Here is a 20,573-nt window from a genome sequence, read left to right as displayed (position 1 = left end):
TGTTGGAGGGAGAATTCTTAAAGCCAGTGAAGAAAAGAAAAAACAGCACAGAGCAAGGCCACCCTTTTGGCTCTGCTGAAAAAAGACAAACCCTACCCAGCACCTTCCTCTGTCAAGAATATCAGCACTCCGTCAGCTCTGGTGACATACTAGCTCACTCCTCTACTCCCCTCTTAAGCTACTTCCATGCTAGCGAGATGTTACAGTAACTTCTCTAGACCATTACTTTAAGAATTATTTTCCTATGCTCTCCATATCCTTTTTTAATCCTGCATCATACCCCTGAGACTATAAACTGGCAGGCAAGGCCGGCCTTTTATTTATTTATTTATTTATTTATTTATTTATTTATTTATTTATTTATTTATTTATTTATTTATTTATTTGCTGGTCATATATAAGCTACTCTGGGAGACTCCTTAGCACAAAAGCAGAGCAAACATCCCTTAAAGAGCAAAGAAACAAACAAACAGCCTATTAAGTAGCTGGTTCTTTCACCTTGCCAGTCTAGCGTATGGAAGAAATTGGCCTCCATGCCGCTGCTCTGTGGTGATTCTGGCTCCACAGGTGTACTTTCAGAAGATGGTTCAGACTTCGATGCCTCTGCTTCGTACTGGGCTGTTGACCCTGGCTGTCTGGGCAGTTCAGGCTTACCTACAAGGTGAGAATTCAAACCCAAGAAATTTAGCAACACCCCTTTCTAGACTCCCTCCCATTATAGTGGGTGAATGTATTTAATAGAACCCATATTACAAATTAAGACACACACACAAAACGGTGGAAGGTTTTGAATCTAGTAGCATTTTTTCTTTACCAAATTTCGTTAGAATCTCTTGCTGTTCCTCACGGCTGGAGAAAAGGATCTTGGGGTTCAAACCCTTGATGTTCAAGTTATCCCAAGGGGCTCGTTCAGTGCTGGGCCTGTCCCGTGGTTCCACTTCAACCTCCAGATTCACTTGGAACAAGTCGGGATACTTCTCCTGAATGTCACAGGCATCCAGGTCATATCTGCAGCAATTTTACACAGTTAGGAAAGCACCATTTGTTTTTATTTGAAATTAGAGCCTAAACCACCTTGAAACAGTCTTGTTCAATCAAGCTGCACCACAATGTCCACAAGCATTTCCCTTTTATTTCAGTTGTACTTGTCAGGCACACCTTCCAACAGATTGTGCAGTTAGATATTACTTATTTATTTGCTTGGTATTATCTAACACCAGTGTGGTTTAGTGCAGTGGTTCTTAACCTTTGTTACTCAGGTGTTTTTGAACTGCAAATCCCAGAAACCCCAGCCAGCAGAGCTGATGGTGAAGGCTTCTGGGAGTTGCAGTCCAAAAACATCTGAGTAACAAAGGTTAAGAACCAGTGGTAATGGACAGAATAACAGGCTAAGGAGATCAGGGTTCAAATCCCCATTCAGCCATGGAAGGCCACTGAAACAACTCCTTAAGTATCTAATTTACCTTGAAAGCCCTATTAGAGTTGCTATGAGTCAGTTATGACTTGACAGCACATAAAATCAATTATTTATCGACCCCACATAAACTCTCCTAGAGCAATGAAATATAAGCCTAAAAGCATTTTTGTAAATCATAAAAATCTTCCACTCCTTCTTAACAAAAAATAAACAAATCAGATTGACAGAGCTATCATATGAAAAATATATTGGAAGTAAGTCCTAGTATGTTTGAGTCTTTGTATATACAGTGGTGCCTCGCTTGACAAGAATAATCCGTTCCAGAAAAATCGCTGTAGAATGAAATCGTCGTCAAGCGAAAGTAAAAAGCCCATTAGAATGCATTAGAAACCAGTTAATGCGTTCTAATGTATGAAATACTTCAGCGTCCAGCAAAGATCCTCCATAGGGTGGCCATTTTCAAGTGCCTGTAATGCAAGGAATCCATCCTAAAACACAGCAGGGAGCCATTTTGCACAGTGCGCAGCCATTTTGAAGAGCTGACGATCAGCTGTTTTGATCGTCGTTAAGCGAAAAATCGGTTCCCGAAACAGGGAACCAATCGTCGTAAAGCGGTTTTTCCCTCTTTAAACATTGTTTTGCGATCGCAGAAACTTCATCATTAAGCTATTTCCTCATCTAACGAGGTAATCGTCAAGTGGGGCACCACTGTAATGTTAAGACAGGCTAATCAAAACAGTTTTCACCACAGATAATCGTAAGTAGACATTACTGGTCTCAAAATAAATACAATGTAACAGAAACATATACATATACATATAGAGCACTCCCCTGCACTCCCATGTTGAAAGCCTATGATACTTGCTGCTCCTCTTCCCTTCTGTCCCACTGCATGCCTATGATAGCTGCATTGCCAATGTCTATTAGGAATGTACCAGTCATGTTTTTTGACTTCCACTCCCAGAATCCTCCAACATGGTTGTCATGTTAACTACACTAACCTGGAAACATATTGGTATAAATATGCTTTCAAGTACACGAGTGATTGGAAAAACTCTGCCTGCACTGGTAATTGTGGAAACAATCTTCCCCTTCAGCAGACTGTCCTTTGCATGCCTGCTTTTGTAGCCAATGCACAACTGGCTGTGCAATAGACAACATACTCCAGAGGGAAACACTGCACAAGGAAATTGTGCAAACATAACCCTATTTTTTGCACAAGACTTGTTGTACAAGCCACATAATTTATGAGTCCCTCCTTAGCACCTCCCATCTTGCAGATTAATTCTGCTTACCCAGCTCTACCAGTGTTCTAGTAGTATGCCCTTGACCTTCAACATGGGTTCATGATAAACCTGAAGCCTCCAACTCATTTTCAGAAACCAAAATTTAGAATTTGTCTTAACTCAAGTTAGTCTTGGAGTGGCCAGATGCAATGGCAAGTGCTGTTGAGCAGTGATGAAAATCTGCAGGACAGAGAGAGGGGCCACGAATCCTAGAATCCCCACCACAATCAGTATGTCCAGTATTATACAATCTGAGGATTCTGAGAACTGTAGACCCCAAAATTTAACTTCTCTAAGCTCTGAGAATGTCCATATTAGGACCAAATGGGAATGGGACACGCATTTCCCAGCACCCTGCCATTTCTTTAAACACTGGTTCACATTGCATTTGTACTAGTCCAGCGTAAAATGCATGACTGAGGAAGAATGTCAACAGAAATATCCATTTAAAAACCCAACCACAAGTGCAAGACGGCAACTCTGTCCCATTAATTAAAATCATACATGGCTGTATTCCTTGCAGTTATGTTGGGAGGTTCTTTCCAAAGAGGTCATCAACATACTTTGCAAATTTCACAGTTGTGGCATTCCGAGGGACAAATCCTGTATGAAACTGGATCTGGAACATCTTCATTGATGCCATCTTATGGAGGAGTAGAAAAATGAACAGAATTTATAAGTGGGACAGCAGACGTTGGAGGCATTAATATTACTCAAGGCATTTGACTCTTGCTCAGCTATGTTGCTGTGAATTTAGTGAAGGTGTTGCTTTATGTCACAATAATTTATTTATCACTCCTCCTGTATAATTAGTAACAGTTTTCTTTATGCTTTGCAGGTACAGGCAGACAACAATAATCAGGATTGTCAAATTAAATGAGCAAGTACATTCTTTGACTTAGTAGCTAGATATTATAGCAAACAAGCATACCTTCGAAGAACCATGTAGCATTCAACACAGCAGCATTCAGATTGGCTAACTATTGATCCTGTTGCCTGGGAATTTTAAGTCCAACAACAAGGTTGGGAACTATGGCTATAAAACAGTGGCTCCCAAGAGGTTCTTGGAGTCAAACTCTCAGAAGCCTTCACCGCTAGCTGTACTGGCCAGGATTTCTGGGAGTTGTAGTCCAAGAACATCAGGAGACCCAAGGTTGGGAACTACTGCTCTAGAACAGTGGTCCCCAACCTTGGGCCTCCAGATGTTCTTGGACTTCAACTCCCAGAAATCCTGGCCAGTAGAGGTGGTGATGAAGGTTTTCTGGGAGTTGTAGTCCAAGAACATCTGGAGGCCCAAGGTTGGGAACTACTGCTCTAGAATATAAAAGGTACATGTTTACAACTATTGCCTTACCTTGGCTTGGAGTCTGCCACCTAAGGTGGACCTGGCATGATAGATTACAACAAGTACATCTCCTTGGACTGTTACGCCTAATGGGATTACTGCTTTGCCATCTTCTATTTTAAAATCCCTGAGGGAAGGAAAAAGCAAGAATCATTATGTTAAAGTTTGGTAGCAACCGGAATTCATAAACAATAGAATGACAGAATACTGAGGGTGATTCCTTCCAGTCCCTCCCCTTGAAGACAGCTTTGGAATGCCAAGACTTGGTTGGCTCCCAACTGGACTTGGAGGCTGTATTGCAGCCAAGGTACAAAATGTGCCATTGGAAAAAAATAAAATAAAAGTAAAATCTTTATTTGCTAGGGAATAGAATTAAGTTTCACTTTAGGATGAGACTTCAACTATATGTCAGACTTCAATGTTTGCTTCTAAATGCTGACAGAAGCCAAGATGAGCGGACATCAATCTGCCTGCAGTGTTACCTATGTTTGTGAGAGACTGGCTTTTCATGAAGAAATTGCATGTTAAAATCTAATTCTGGATCCAGAGAGATTGGCCTGAGAGGACCAAGACAGGCCACTAAAAGTACGTGGGAGAAACCTGCTTGATTCACATTTTAATATGACCCAACCTAATTTGTACTAATTATAGGGAATGCAATGCAACTGTCCTTCAGCTGTCGTAGTTCTACACATTTTGCAATGCAGTTCTCCCATTTAAAAATTTGTACAAAAATGCACATCATTATGGATCACTAGGCACATAAATGCTTATCTTTTTATACATGTACACTTCTCTCCAATTGTATGCCTTTAAGCATACACTCAGCCTAGGAATTTGTGGCCAGAACCTGAACCAAAGTCACAAGTTCTGGCACATAAAAATCCACTCCTGGCTTTCCCCCAATTCTTTTTCAGCAGACTAATTTAGAGGAAGGAAAACTTCTCAGTTTTTGCTGCTGGAAAGCAACCAGGAGGTGGAAGCCCATTCTCATTCATGCAAATCAATTTGATCTACCTTCTGTCCAATTCCAGTTGAAGAAACATAAATCCAAGTATTTCAGAAGCAAACAGCATTTGTGGAATTCCAGCTATAGTATTACATACTGGTACTTGTAGTAACTCTCTGTAGTGCTTTCAATTCAGCTGGTCTTTATAAGAACTCTGTAAGTGTAAGGAGCAGTGCATAACTTTTTGTTTTGTCTCCTTCTTGCTTACCTCTTCCTTATCTTCTGAATTGTAAATCTAGGGGCACAGACTGTATTTCTTTTTTTTTTTTTAACTTGAAATCACTTTGAGGGTCACTGGTTGAACAGAGGGTAAAGAAATATTTTAGATAAAGTAATCTACTTTGTTAGCATATACTTGATCAAGTGGGCTTTACCTGGTGAAGGCTCAAGCCACAATAAATGTTGTTTAGATGCCAAGATGCACTGGGCTTTTTATGGCTGCTGTTCACTTTGCTGGAAGTGATTAAACAGCTGTCCTTCAGAACTGGCACTTACTTCATTTTATCATATTCTTGTGAGGTTGTGGCAACTCTTTCATCCCCAACATAAACTTCACAGAAAGGTCTGCAGCCATTGCGCTGTTTGCTGAAAAGAGGGACTGGGGTCATGACGACAGATTTGATGAGAATTGGCTTGCTGTGAGGGATAATGGGTTCTTCTGCCATCATGTCACACATATATTCAATATATCTAGGAAAAAACATAAAAATGTATCCAAAATGTACCATCTGTAAGTCAAGCCAGGTGTATGGAGCTGAAGTGTTACAATTCCTTCAGCACCACATTCACATACATCTACCTCACATTAACCTTGCACGTCAGTCCATATTAATCCTTTTTTTAAATTAACCACACATGGGAAGATTATCTGCTTTAAACCTTTTCTCACATATTTTCAAATGATATGGGTGGGGGACCTAGTTTTAATTAGTAAAAGCTTCCTTGGAGGTTTGCATGCCATATGCAGTGAGACAAGTCACTGATTCACAGGCAGGCCTTGCTGAAGGTAAGGAATTGTGGGAGTTGTACTCCAAAACACCTGGGTGGGCCAGGGTTCTTCAACACCTCCTTTCTAGAGAAGGTCAAAGCATGCTGCTTATATACCGCCTCACAGCGCTTAAAGCACTCTCTGGGTGGTTTACAAGTTAATTATGCAGGCTATACATCCCCCGCCCCACCCCCGAGCTAGCTGGGTACTCATTTTACTGACCTCAGAAGGTTAGAAGGCTGAGTCAACTTTGAGCCAGCTACCTGTGATTGAACCCCAGGTTGTGAGCACAGTTTTGGCTGTAGTACAGCAGTTTAACCACTGCGCCACGAGGTCTCCTGTGGCTCACCCATATTTTGATGTTGGGACTTAAATGCCAATATTAAAATTCTTTGACTGTAGGTAGAAATCTCTTTTGGGGGGGGGTGACTCTCGCCGTGAAGAGTGAGGTTCGCAGCTTGGGAGTACTGTACATCTGGACCCGGTGCTCACCATGGAAACCCAGGTGGTGTCAGTGGTCCGCTCCGCCAATTACCATCTGTGGCAGATTGCCCAGCTGCGTCCCTATCTTGATGGCGGGGGCCTCACCACTCTGGTCCATGCGCTTGTAATCTTGAGATTAGACCACTGTAATGCGCTCTATGTGGGGCTACCCTTGAGATGGATGCAGAGGCTTCAAATGATGCTGAATGCGGCAGCCAGATTACTTAGTGGAACGAGAAAATTCCAGCATATCTCTCCCATTCTGGCTGCTTTGCATTGCCTGCCCATTCGTTTCCACATTGACTTCAAAGTGTTAATGATGACATACAAAGCCCTAAACGGTTTAGGACCTCGATACCTGGCAGAATGCCTTCTCCCACCTAGATCTACTCAAGTCACTCGCCATAGCCAAGAAAGAGGGCTGAGGGTCCTGATGCCGAGAGAGGCCCGGAAAGAAAGAACAAGAAACCGGGCCCTTCTCGGCAGTGGCCCCTCAACTATGGAACAGCTTGCTGCCAGAGATCTGCCTGGCACCCTCGCTGGGTGTTTTCAAGAGCCAATTAAAAACTTGGCTCTTTAGGCAGACCTTCCCTCTTGCCAATACATGATTTTTATTTTTCTTGGTTTTGTTGCTTATCCTCCATCTTGGTTATATTATTATTGTAGATTTTAATTGTTGTTTTAATTTTTTTTTATGCACAATATATTGTGAGCCGCCCTGAGTAGACTCCTGTCTAGAAGGGCGGGATAAAAATCCAACAATAAATAAATCAAGATCATGCAAATTGGCTCCAATGCTCAACCTGCTTCACCCCTGTTTATATTTGCACAGGGTGTGCATATACCAGGTCTGTTTTTGCATAGCAAGTCCAACATCCTTTGCCCAAACATAACGTGAGCACAGTTTTCAAGAAACTGGAAATGTTTCTGTAAACACCTCACCTCTTATGTGATGGCCAGATACCTGGGGGACAGCGCTTCATACTAAACATATAAACAGCAGCTTCAGCAGTAGTGAAAAGACGACAGAAACACAGAAAAGAACAGACAACAACAGCTGATGCTGCTCTTCCATCCTACACACACAAAAACAAAAGAGAGAGAGAGAGAGAGAGATTAAAATAACCCCAAAATCCAGGAAAAAGGTAAAAGTTTAATTACGCTAACTAAAGGCAGAGAAATTCCATTTCCACTTGGCATCTCCACTCCACCCCACTGACTCACTAAGGACTTAATCAGCAATTTTTTTGCGCTAGAAGATACAGCAAGCTTTGCTGAAGCTACAGAAATATTTCAAAACCAACTGCCATTTACAACCAAAAAAAGTGGCACCTTAAAAATATTACTTGGACTAAATATTCATGGACCAATTTCTGACGAAAACTTCTTTGGAGTTTTGTTTATTTTTATTCTGGAAAGTTTATCCTGGAATAGATGGCCAAAGGACAAGACCATCCCTTTGGAAATTGCTACTTACAAGGCAGTGAACGACACAAACATTCTTTGGGTCTTGCTTCAGCCATACGTGCATGTTCTTGCAAACAGTATAAAGGTTCTGAAGACTTGGGGCACGCCTTGCTGGCCAGCCACATTCAGACACCTGTTTTAAAGATAGCACCAGATAGGAAAGAAGAATATTAGCTAGAGAGGAATTCTTGAATTTAATTACTTCTGCAGCATGCAAAGAACAAACATTCCAAGCACACCTGACTCCTGCACGCCAAAGCAACTCACACATCCTGGTGGCCTGTTTAGAAGTCCAGATTTTTGACCTAGAACTCTCATTCTGAACACCATCACTGGCACAATAGTTAACTGCAGTTAAGTCTCTGCTCACAACCTGAGTTCAATCCTGACGGGCTCAGGTAGCCAGCTCAAGGTTCACGTAACCTCTATCCTTCCGAGGTCCCTAAAATGAGTACCGAGCTCGTGCGGGGGAGGGGGTGGCACAATGTTGCTTCCGTAATTATGTTGTAAACTGCCCACAGAGTGCTCTAACACTAGGAGGTGGTATATTTTGTAATAAGAAGGAGGAGGAGGGGGGAGGAGGAGGAGGTTACTTTTTAAAAGTGATTTCATATTTTACACATTGTACACACACTTACTTTGTACAAGGCACTTACTTTTACAAAACAAGTGTTTAGTGACTTTTTACACTGCTTGTTGCTTTTCCATTCTCTTTTTTTAAGGGCAAAAAACATTAAAGAAAATAACATAAAATGTGGGAGGAAAATCCACTTGAAATGTCACTAGAAAACTTTAAAAATGTTACTTATTGTATCACCGAAGACCCCAACGTTTCAATTTATTATACTACGGGTACTTTTGAAATGTATTCTTATTACACCTTTGATACAAAAAGAAAAAAGAAATAGTGATTCACAGGGAACAGCCTTACTTGTATCTTATTATGTCCTGGTTCTGGGCCATCCCTGCCAGGACTCCTGGCCCAAAGCTTGGGAATGCTCCATTTTTCGATGGCAACCCAAATCCTCTTGCTTAGTTATGCTTTTTGAGGCAAACTGATGCGCGTTAAAAAATCCCTGTAGCCACTGCCAGTCGCATGCTGAGTCACACAGCTCCATATGCAACGGGTAATGTCTATGATGATTTTTTAACCTAAGGCTATTTAACTCCAAAGGTTACACAGTCTGTGTGACGCCAATGTAACTACACAAGGGGATTTGCATCTGTAACTTCCTGAATCCTTCAGATAGTATGTTCATGGGTTCGCAATATGTCCACATTGGCCACGCTGGCTGGCAGATTCTAGGAGCTGTGGTCCGTATTTCCAACCTCTGTGCTAGCAGCAGATATTCTAAAGAGTGTGGTGCCTTCCTGTCTTTTCCCTGAGACCAAAAAGGTCACTTTTTTGAACCAAGGCTCCCACATCCCCTAGAAATGTTATTCATTTTTGTGCTGAACACAAGATATTCTATTGGACCATCAAGACCTATACAGGGTTGGTACACATGTTCTCCATGACCAGGTATGATACACTATTAAACCTACCTCGGGATGGCCATCACATTTTGCCATAGTTAGTTTCAAAACTGTCAGCCTTAAGCAATGGAACTGAAACCAAGGGTTGGGAAGAAGAACTTTAAATAAAAAATGATTAATGATTACTGTTATAAGCTACCCATTCAATTAAATGATGACCTTGGTAGCAGGAAGTTCAAATAGTTCCTCTTTCTGCATTGCAGCACTCTTGTAATTTCACACAAATTTAACATGCAATGGGTTCACACTGGGAAAGTATCACAACAGATCAGCAAACAAATGGCAGCAAAGCAGCGCTGGTGTACAAACCCGATTGTGAAATCTTGAAGGCCTGTACGTTCTGGGAGACAGATTGTAAACAGCGTAGCGGCCAGGATGTTTCGAATCTAAGAACAAACGCACATCTTCTATGTTGTTCTTTATGGCAGACTCAACACCTTCTGCTGGAAAGGACATCACTGGGGAAGGAGGCAGTAGGAAAAAGACAGAAGGGGGGGGGATCAATGGTCAAGGCTAAACTTGGATTAATTAAAGTAGCTGAAGTATATAATTTGATTTAAAAAGTGATAATATTGTACCAGCAATTCTGGAAGTGATGTATGATATATCCAGATCTCCCTTTGCATAACTGAAATATAAAAAGAGAAATACTGAAACTGACTGACCAGAATCAACATTTGTTCAAAAGTGAAATGGAGCTTTCAGTCTGGGGGGTAATTCACTAGCCTCTCTCTACTGTCTCTCTTGCTCTTCAAGAAAGAATGATGCCAACTAAATCAAAATTGTCTCTCAAACATCTGTCTCAAATAACTAAATGAGGGGAGGTATCTAAAGTATTTGGAACAGATAGGTGACCATTCCCCCAGCCTGATGGGCCACTTATCTGGAAAATCTGTCTCTCAGGCAGAGTAGAGTAAATACCAGTCATCCAAAAGCAGAAAGGGCTTGTTCAGCTAAGGCAAAAAAATTTTTTTTCATAAAAGTCTGGAAATAAAGAGAAAGAATTCTCAATGGAATGCTGGAAAGAATTCATGAAATGAATTACCTAATTTAGTCAAACAGCCACTGCAATATTCGTTAGTGGCTTCAGCCACAGCACCCAGAGAATCTCTTCTGATTTAGCTAAACTGGGCACGCATGTCTCACTCTTCCCATCTGATACTTTAAACTCTCAGTACAGTTCAGATTCTAGAGCAAAAGCTCTATCACTGGCATCACTTCCACAGCCAAATGGAAAAAAGAGATCCTACTATGTTACGCCAAGAACCATGTGGGGAGAACAACTTCCAGCTAGTCCTGCTCTGAATATGCTTCATGGCATGGACCTTCCAACCTATAGAAGTCAAAGAATTGGATGCTGGTGCCACTGAGGTAAGAAAAAGCACGCGTACCCATGTTAAGGTCAGGTCTCAGGTTAAGACGTTGTTTCCTTACCATCAGCACAAGGGCCTCCAAACCCGCTGCCCTAGTGTCGTATCTTACAAGAGCTGGAAACAAACTGGTTGGGTTCCACATAGGCTTGTGCATAACTGGGGTGAGGAACTTGAGGCCTCCTAAGATTCTGGAGTACTTTTTCTATAATCCTTTACACTGACCATACTGGCAAGTGCTATGAGGAGTTATAGGGCAAGCCATCTAGAACGCCAACGTCTCCTCACCCTTTGTTTAAGCACCCCTCCTCCATGAAAGATTCTGCAACATAAGCAGATCTGAATCACTGTGACACTAATGGGAGAGGGATACAAATTGAATAAATAAAGAAATACATTTTATTTTGCAATTCTTTTACTTTTATTATTTTATTTTATTCTGCTTTTGGAAGACTGAAAGAGGGTGAAGGGGGCTATCCTGTGCTCTGAGCCCCCAACCTCTGGGTCTTCATATTCAGCAGCTCCTCTGGCTTCTCAGATGTCACCAATAACTACTTACCTGCTTTTTAGAACATCTTGGTAACCATGAGGACTAGAAAGTAGGGTGTCTTGTTTCAAAACAAAAGGTAATCTCTAGACTCTCATGAAATTGATACACTGAGCCTAAAGTACACCTTTACAAGGGCACCACCGGAAGCCATGATTCCAGACAAACATTAAATCTACAGGATTTCACAGAGCTGTAAACATACTGAACACCATCTCAACAGAAGGAATAAAGTCACTCTTAGACAAACAGAAACAAGCTTCCTAAAAGTAAATTATATTAGGCTGCACAGATTAGCACGAGAAATCTGTAAGATCATAGTACATCACTAGTATTATATTAAGATGACCACTCTCAAGCAGCTAACAGAAGTAGTTACAGTACAAAGAAATACTGATCAACAGAGATGTCACTTAGCCTCCTTAATTGAGTTAAGTGTGTTTACAGTTTGGAAAGCAGGATTAGCAGCATTAAAGAAACATTGGGAAGACAGAAAATTAGGGTGCAGTTCACATCCACCCTCCAACCCAGCAAACCTCTTTAACTCCTTAAAACATTCCTGCTTTTGCTGTAGCCAGTGTGATGTCATGGCTAGAGTGTTCATCTAGGACCTGGGAGATGGGGTGTAAATTCCCACTCAGCCATGAAATTTACTGAGTGACTTGGGGCCAATCTGCGTTCCCTCAGGCTGACATACCTCATACGGTTGTTATGAGAGGAGGGGAACAGAAGGACAGCCAAGGGCCCCACCTTGAGCTCACTGGAGGAAAGGCAGGATAAAAATTTAACACACAACTGCACAAATAAACAAATGCTGTAGCAAAGCTACACAGTAACTTATTGTCTCTCTCTTGCATATCCATGCTCACAATGCCCAGTCCTAGCAAGGGTATTCTTAATAACTCCTTCAACAGAAATCAACAGTCAAGGTCAACAAAAATCACACAGAAGAATCCTTTCTAGTCTTCAGATGGCAGGGCAGGAAGCAGAATTTCTGGATCTCAGAAAAGGGCACTGACATGTAGAAAATTAGCACATAACAGTCGGAACCCAGTTGGGGAAACTGCATATACAATGGCAATTGGTCAAGTGTTCTCTCCCACCATCCTAGGCTGTTCATCATGTCAGTCCTGCTGTGCTTGTCTTCATAAGCAATATATACCAGTTGCAGAGAGGAGAGTTCAGCTGGGGAGAAAGTGGTTGTATAACTGTCCTTCCATTCCATGTTTTCTCCACAGGGTTCTGGCCTAACAACGAAAGTTATAGCCTCATCTTCGCTCTGTCCACACCAGGGACGTCCAATCTCCCTCACATCTCCACCTCCTGGGCAACATGATACAGCCCCAGGAAGGAATGCATTCTTATATTCTTCTGAGTCCATAGAACGCTTGGGACAATCACAGGCCTCTGTTTCAATATTTTAGGACATAGATCTTTCCGATCAGTAGCCCTTGCCAGAATTCTTGCCCCTTTGGTACCGCCAGTCAAATTTTTAAACCTCTGAAGGAAAGCACAGAGCTCGGTTCAAAACCACACAACCTTTCATTTCAAACCTGCTAGGACTTGCCTCTCCTTAAGCACAAGTTGGTCTTTTCCCCTCTTTAACAAAGACAGGTCTCTTTAGAATACCACTCAAATCATAAGTTTTCTCCCAAATCATCCCTTAACAGGACACACCAACACTACTGCTTTACGTATCTTAGGAATCAATTTTATTCTCTGTGTCCAAATTTGATACACTGAATGGGTTACAAATAACAACAGCCAAAGAGAGTGAAAAAAAACACACCATGGATCTCTCTTTGTGTCCTGTAGTGCAGTGGTCCCCAACCTTGGGCCTCCAGATGTTCTTGGACTACAACTCCCATAAGCCTTCACCACCACCTCTACTGGCCAGGATTTCTGGGAGATGAACTCCAAGAACATCTGGAGGCCCAAGGTTGGGGACCACTGTTGTAGTGGATATCTCACTAGTAAAATACAAGACTGAATCCATTCAGCTGACCAAAATTGACCTGGGTACAGTTGCTTGTAAGTATTATCAAGACTAAGAGGCAAAGACCATTTTTACACAGAGGGCAAGGCTTGCCTGCACAGGCCTCCATGGGTTTTTGGACTGCATAGCCAACCAGGAGTAGACATTGAGGGCTGCTGGCAGCTGTAGTCCCATATATCAGAAAGACCAGACTTTGCTTGCCTCTAGTCTAAAGCAGTCAACTGATAACAGAATGCACCCAAAGAGCTTGCTCACACACATATGGCCAGAGCTTTAATGTCCTCAATTTAGCATGAGGTCAAGTTCCAAACGGCAGCCAGTGCAACTCAAGACACTCGTGTCTTCTCAGTGCTTGAAGAGACCACCAATGTAAACCCAACAGTCTTCCAGCCTTCAATATTCTCTGTGCACACAGTCTGACAAGCTGCTTCCCTCCTGAAGAGAAAGCACACTGCTGCTTTACATCATCCTAAGGAGTTCCAAATAACTCCAGGGCACCTTCTCACTTAGCACTGGGAGGTATGTGTGCTGTGAGAGAACTTGGCCAGCGCCACTCCTTCAACAAGACTGCACAAGGCACAATGAGAAGGAAGCAACACATAGAATCAAGTGATGGGCTAGAAGCGGCACTTAGATTACTGGTTCACCCACAGCAGCAAAAAACAAAGGCAACATAATGGCAGTCACACAACAGTTAGGCATTTTAAAGGGCCTAAATATCAAGGTCTAGAAGAGGGTTTTGATGAAGCTCAATCAAGCTCACCAATATGTATTACTCGAGAGTGTGTGGTGGTTCTTCTTCACAGGGAGACTGGATGTTGCAACTTTCCTTTTTAAGAAAATGATGTTTCCCAGTCAACAAAGAGTGCACTGCACATGAACAATCCCCAAAGTAATATACACTGACATGACACTACTACAAAAAGATATCATATCAGCAAATGAATTAGTTTAAGTTCAAGTTGCTAAGAAGCTTGTATATGTAGAGTTTCTTCACTCTGGTGTGGTCATACAGCATTCAAAAGTGTAGTTGCTTTTCTGACCCCTAAGAATTAGGGTGAACCAAGAAGCTTTTGTGCAACCCAAAGAACAAGATTTCTCTTTTTCAAGTGAATTTTTCATATTCAAGAAAATATGAAATATGCGGTATTTTAGCTGATTAATAAAGAACAGACACTCTGAAGTTATATGCACATAAGAAATAATAAATAATGTTTCGATAAAGGTAAAGGTAAAGGATCCCCTTGACAATTTTTGTCCAGTTGTGTTTGACTCTAGGGGGCGGTGCTCATCCCTGTTTCCAAGCCATAGAGCCAGCGTTTGTCCAAAGACAATCTTCCGTGGTCACATGGCCAGTGCGACTTAGACACGGAATGCTGTTACCTTCCCGCCGAGGTGGTCCCTATTGATCTACTTGCATTTACATGCTTTCGAACCGCTAGGTTGGCGGGAGCTGAGACAAGCGACAGGTGCTCACTCCGTCGCGTGGATTCGATCTTATGAGTGCTTGGTCTTCTGACCCTGCAGCACAGGCTTCTGCGGTTTAGCCCGCAGCGCCATCACGTCCCTTAATGTTTTGATACTCAAGTATAATTTAGGAGTTACATGGCAATTCCTTAAATCATTCTAGTGCAGGTCTACTGATGTGTGTAGACCGACACAACAAATGTTACCAAAATATTATCTTTTACATATAACTTGAGAGCTCTGGACTATTTCAGTAGTTAAGCTGTTAAAATTAGCAAGTGAGGTCAAAACATTCCTGTTAGTATGCAGCACTCAGAACATGTACTAAAAATTTTATGCATATTTACCTTGGACTGGTAAGGAACGTGGATATGGAATGATGAAAGTTGAAGGGGAAAAAATGGGCAAAGCAATAAGCATCACATCCCAAATCAAAATAATCGAAATGCAAAAAATAAGAAACAAAAAGAAATGTGGGGAGGGGAAAGAAAGGGAAAATCCTCTCCGTACAACTCTCCCCATACAAAGCTTTCTTCCTCCCCTCATAAGAAATGCTTTACATCAACTTAGAGGAACACTACTGTATTCCAAAAATAAAAGCCATTCATGACAAGCACCTATGAAAAAGCATTAGCCATTGCATTTTCCCCCCTTGCATAAAATAAGAAGAATGTAAAGTTGGGGTTGTGAGTAGAGAAAGGAATATTCATATTCATATATGAATACCCCCATCTCTAGTTGCATTAACCCTACATCCAACCAATTCATTCCACAGAGTAGAAGGGTGAACAAATTCCAACCCTGCAGACGCTGCTGTAATTCCTAGTACCAAAATCCATAGCAAGGAACACTGGAAGGTGCAACTCAACTGGTGGGCTGCCTTCTGACCACCACAGCTTAGACCAGTGATTCCCAACCATGGATTCCCAGAAGTTCTTGAACTACAACTCCCAGAAGCCTTCACCACTAGGTGTGCTGGCCAGGATTTGTGGGAGTCGTAAGGACATCTAAGGACATACTGGCACCCACAGTCGGAAACCACTGACTTAGAGGACCAAACAGTAATTACACTTAGCCAGAACAAAATATTGGTTAGGTGTCGAGAGAAAAACAGTTCATTTTAGCCAACTTAACCATTTTAATGAGTGCTGCCTACGCCACACTGAGAATGGCTTCACATGCACTTCAGAGTTCCAAAGAAAACTTGGCATATTCAAATCATAAATATACATTTCCTTGGAAGTCCAGCCAGCTCAACATAGCTTGCTTCTAGAGAAGCATGTTTTGGGAAATGATATACTGTATAGCAATGCTCATCAAATGTGTAGATTATGATTTCCTGGGTGCGACTTCACAGTGGATCCATTCGCATTTTTCCAGCTATGTGCAGTATCACACCCTCAAATCACTGATAACTAACCCAACACATCTCTAAGGGGCTTAACAGGGCTGTTTTAGGTAGGTGCCGCAAAACACTTCCTGCTCCCCTCTCTAAATCCCTCATATTCTTTGTACAACTGCACCCACATGTGAGCCACAGGGTGTCATAAGGACCTTTACTGTACAGTCAAATGCTTCACCTTGCCCAGGAAAAGGACTGTTTGAAAGTCACAGCTCCAATCCATCCCAAAGGTGTTTGCCTCTGGCAGAAGACAGCAGCTAGCATTGAACCACCACGTGTCTAAGCAAGGGGAGAAGACAGAGGGTCAAACTGATCCTACTCTTGACCCTGGGGCCCTCTGTACTGTCATGGCTTAGTATAGCCAATGGAACTGTATCATGAAAAGTATTCATGTAACATGATTTCCAATTGGTTACTTAACCCTGACATCATAAATACCCCTGAGGAATTGGACTGACCTTCCCCTATGAATCAGCTGAAGGTGAATGCCTAAGGAAAAGGACCTTCCCTCTCCAAAGTCCCCTTCAGGGGTGACTCAGATGCTGAGTGTCCAGGGCAAGAGGTCAAGGTCTAACTCCAAAATTTTCTTCTAGTCCACTCTTGTTGCTTTCTCCCATAAAAGTATGTGTTCTGTACAATACTATGGGAAACCTGCACTGTTGATGCAGTGAGAAGTGATGGTTCCAACTCCCCCTGATGCCTTCCACTGCTGCACTCCTCTTGGGAGTAAACAAATGGATGCCAGCCAGCTTACTGGGAAAATGTAAATCCACTGAAACACCACTTTGTCACAAGTAGGATGTCTCCCACCAGCACACACATAAACACTGTTGTTTCCACTAACATAAACCTTATTTATTTACTTTCTTCCATATAGCTGCAAAGAGAGCAGCTGCCTTCTACGAGGGAAAGCAACAATCACTTCCTATGGTCCATTCTGAAAAACCACTAAAGAAGCAAATATTACCTACAGATCTGGCATATTTCCCACATGAGATATCTGTAAGCAGTCGGACAGCCAGGTCCTGAGGACCTCTAGTCCTGGACTTCCTGTATCAAGTAAGACAGGGTGGCCTCAAGACCTCCCAACCCCAGGATGAACATATGTGGAGAAGGGAAGAGATTCCATTTTCTCTTGCAGTCAGTATACTGTATGTTCTCATTAAGAAAAACATGTCCTTCTGGAGTTGAGAGTAAAAGACGTATATAGCTGGATCAAGCTGAAGAATTGGGGCAAACATCTCTACTGAAAACCCAGGTGAGTCTCAAGTTAACACAAGAGTGTATGTAAACATGAATGGATTCCTATTCTAGTGTGAAGGCCACACACCAACTGTTAGAAGTCCAGCATCTAATAAACAAACACCAAAAAAAGGACAAATTTAACCCACACTGTGGACATCAAATTCAAAAGTTACACTGGAAAAAAGTAATATGTTCAAGATACCAAGGTAGTGTGGCAACTATGCACAAAACCCAAATCCATATAAATGGTCCCATATCATATAATAACCCATACTACATGAGGACTGATCGCTTTTATACCTACATGCTCTATATGGTCATGGAAAATAGCTTAAGAAGAACTGAAGTGTTCAGTGTGCTTCATAAAACTTAAACCTTCATAAATGATGAAGGCAACAGGAGATGGAGCCATAGAGGAGAAACTCTGCTTCCTGACCCCACTTCTATTGTAGCCACTTTTGACAGAATAACTGATCCTAGACCCAAATAGAGACCAAAACAATCCCTTCTGATAGGTGTCAAGCAATTTTTCAAAACTGAAGTAACACATGCTTTAGGAAGAACCCCAGATGTATTTCTGGTCTCCTTCATTCCCTTAATGCAGGTGATTGTGTCCTCTTACAATTCTGTACTAGGCTAAAAATCAGAACCCTGTAGCTTTCTGCCCAAAGATACCAACACGCAACCTGCGCTAAAAGCAAGCAGGAAGCTAGGCCACTGTACACTCCTTTTGTCAGATTCCAACTCAAATGCTTGTTAGTGGGCAATCAGCCACATTCTTAGCTATTCTTACTGTGGTTCTGGGTGAAGGTGATCTTGCTTAGGTCAATACAGTTTTACAAACGGCACCAGCAAGAGAGTTTACAATCAGACACCCATACTGAGAGAATGCCACTAGATACCAGTTCATTTCCATACATGCATTTGGTACACCCATCCTGAACTTGAAAGGACTATCGTGATTCAAGACATATGAGGTCTCCACCAACAAATCACTTCATTACTCAACATTACTCAACTTCATTACTCTGATTACTAAACAAAAGCCTCTTTTAAGTGCCACAATCCCCTTGGAACTATGGAGAGAATAGGAGCTCCCTTTAATTACTCAATGATGGAACTACTGCTTACTCTCATTCCAAATAGCAACAACTGGCTGCTCGCACTTTCAAGCCCACAGACCAGTCACTCCCCTGGTTTTTTGAGGAATGGGGCTTTGTGGGGAGCGGCCCAATCTGGAAGATCCATGCATCAACCCTGGCAGGCTAAATTAGGACCCCTGGGTGAGAGGTTTCAGATTCAAGATGCAAGGTCTTATAAGATACAAGCTCTTAATATTGGTGTGTATGCATATTATATTTCATATTTCAGTTTCAGGTTAAACCAAACACACACACACACCAGGGTATCCAGTGTGGTCTAGTGAATACAGTAATTTATTAGGACTCAGGAGACCTGGATTTGATTCCCCGACTATGCCATGGAAACTCACTGAGGGACAGGAACTGGTAAAACCACTCCTTAAATACTTCACTTACCTCAAAAACCCTATTCGGATCGCTATAAGTTAGTTATGACTGGACAGCACATAACAAAAATATACAGTATAAACACAAATATTAAGAATTTGTCAGATGCAGCAAATGGCCACTTCTGTGTTGCTTATTTTTATACACAAATGAAGCCAGCGAATCAGAAACGGCCATGTGGCAAATGTTCCCTTTTTAAAAAAGTATCTGCTGCACAGCAAGGATTCTCCAGTTGATTCTTCACCTCCTTCTCCGCAAGATTTTGAAGTGCATTACTCAAAATGAATAAAGCACACATATCAAATAACACAGAACATGAAATACGTAGAGCATGAGGAAAGATAAATAATTAGTGGTTTTACAACTCCTTTATCGACACAATGGCTGGAGGCTGGATAGCTCAGTGGTTTGCATATCTGGCTGTGGAGCCAGAAGCTGGGAGTTCAATTCCTCACTGTGCCTCCAGAGAGCAGATCCACCATGTACGGCCCTGGGCAAGCTGCACAGTCCCAGGACACCCCCAAAAGAAGAGAATAGTAAACCACTTCTGGGTACTCTATACCTGGAATACCCTTTAAAAAGGTCACCATACCACAATTGACATTGTTATAATTATTTATCAATACAATAGCATTTCTACTTACTTGGCCACAGACTGAATAACTTTCGAAGACGTGTCCTTGATATTTGTGAAAAGCCTCTCTGTCCCGCCCCTGAGAATATCGAAGAATCCTGCATAGGTCTGGTCATATTCTGCTACTGTCAAACCAAGAACACGGGATTACAGCCCAAAGACCTTTCACCATCATGATTTCTATTCAGATCCCCAAAACAGTGGCGCTCCTCAGTTTTTGCTGGACTTCATGTCCCAGAACTCCTAGCCAGCATAGCTGATAGTAATTTTGGGAGCTGTAGTGCAACTGGATGCAAGACAGGGAACCACTATGCTAAAAACTATTTACATCTATTTCAGTTCATATGTTTCCAACATCAAACAATTTGCTTATGTATTCAAATGTCACCCTTTTTATTCATGATTTGCTTTTAGAAGGGTTACTCCCTTATTTAATCAAACAGTCCACTGATTCCTGAGGAGCTGTTATGAATTACTAACAAGGAATTAAATCAAAGGCGGGGTACACATGCCCTTCCAGATGTTTCTGGACTGTCGCTCCCAGGAGACCAAGCCAGCAGAACCCATGGTGAGTCCAACAACATCTGGAAGGCACTGCATTCCTCATCCCTACATTAATCAATATGCAGTTAGCATAGCCTCACATCTAGGAAACATCACATATGTTTAGCTATGCACAACAGCAATATATCTGATTTCAGATAGCAGTCAGCTACTACTATTCTAGTTAGCCAATGTTCTGGCCTACATATTTTACTAATAAAGGCATGTATTGTGGATCCAAAACAACTATGGCTTTAAAGAAATAAAAACATTTGGAATCCCACAAATGCAGACAGGAAATTTCTCATA

General features: G+C 41.9%; 1 protein-coding gene across 3 annotated transcripts in view; it reads right to left on the bottom strand.

Moving 5' to 3' along the window:
• GAK (cyclin G associated kinase) overlaps positions 1-20,573 on the bottom strand; it is a 95,900-nt gene that overhangs the window by 26,818 nt on the left and 48,509 nt on the right. For 2 of the 3 annotated variants that reach the window (XM_078384824.1, XM_078384825.1), the window contains exons 11-20: positions 19,732-19,856; positions 10,110-10,159; positions 9,841-9,989; positions 8,006-8,128; positions 7,471-7,604; positions 5,553-5,747; positions 4,058-4,175; positions 3,267-3,346; positions 815-1,008; positions 499-654 (exon numbers count right to left, since the gene is read on the bottom strand). In XM_078384824.1, coding sequence (XP_078240950.1) covers positions 499-654; positions 815-1,008; positions 3,267-3,346; positions 4,058-4,175; positions 5,553-5,747; positions 7,471-7,604; positions 8,006-8,128; positions 9,841-9,989; positions 10,110-10,159; positions 19,732-19,856 — 1,324 coding nt within the window. The remainder of the gene's footprint in view (positions 1-498; positions 655-814; positions 1,009-3,266; positions 3,347-4,057; positions 4,176-5,552; positions 5,748-7,470; positions 7,605-8,005; positions 8,129-9,840; positions 9,990-10,109; positions 10,160-19,731; positions 19,857-20,573) is intronic. The other variant, XM_072991944.2, reaches the window with a different exon arrangement.

The sequence above is a fragment of the Pogona vitticeps genome, chromosome 2, assembly GCF_051106095.1.
Source record: "Pogona vitticeps strain Pit_001003342236 chromosome 2, PviZW2.1, whole genome shotgun sequence".
NCBI lineage: Eukaryota > Metazoa > Chordata > Lepidosauria > Squamata > Agamidae > Pogona > Pogona vitticeps.
Note: the sequence above shows the minus strand (reverse complement) of the source record. Positions and strands in the feature narration are given on the sequence as shown.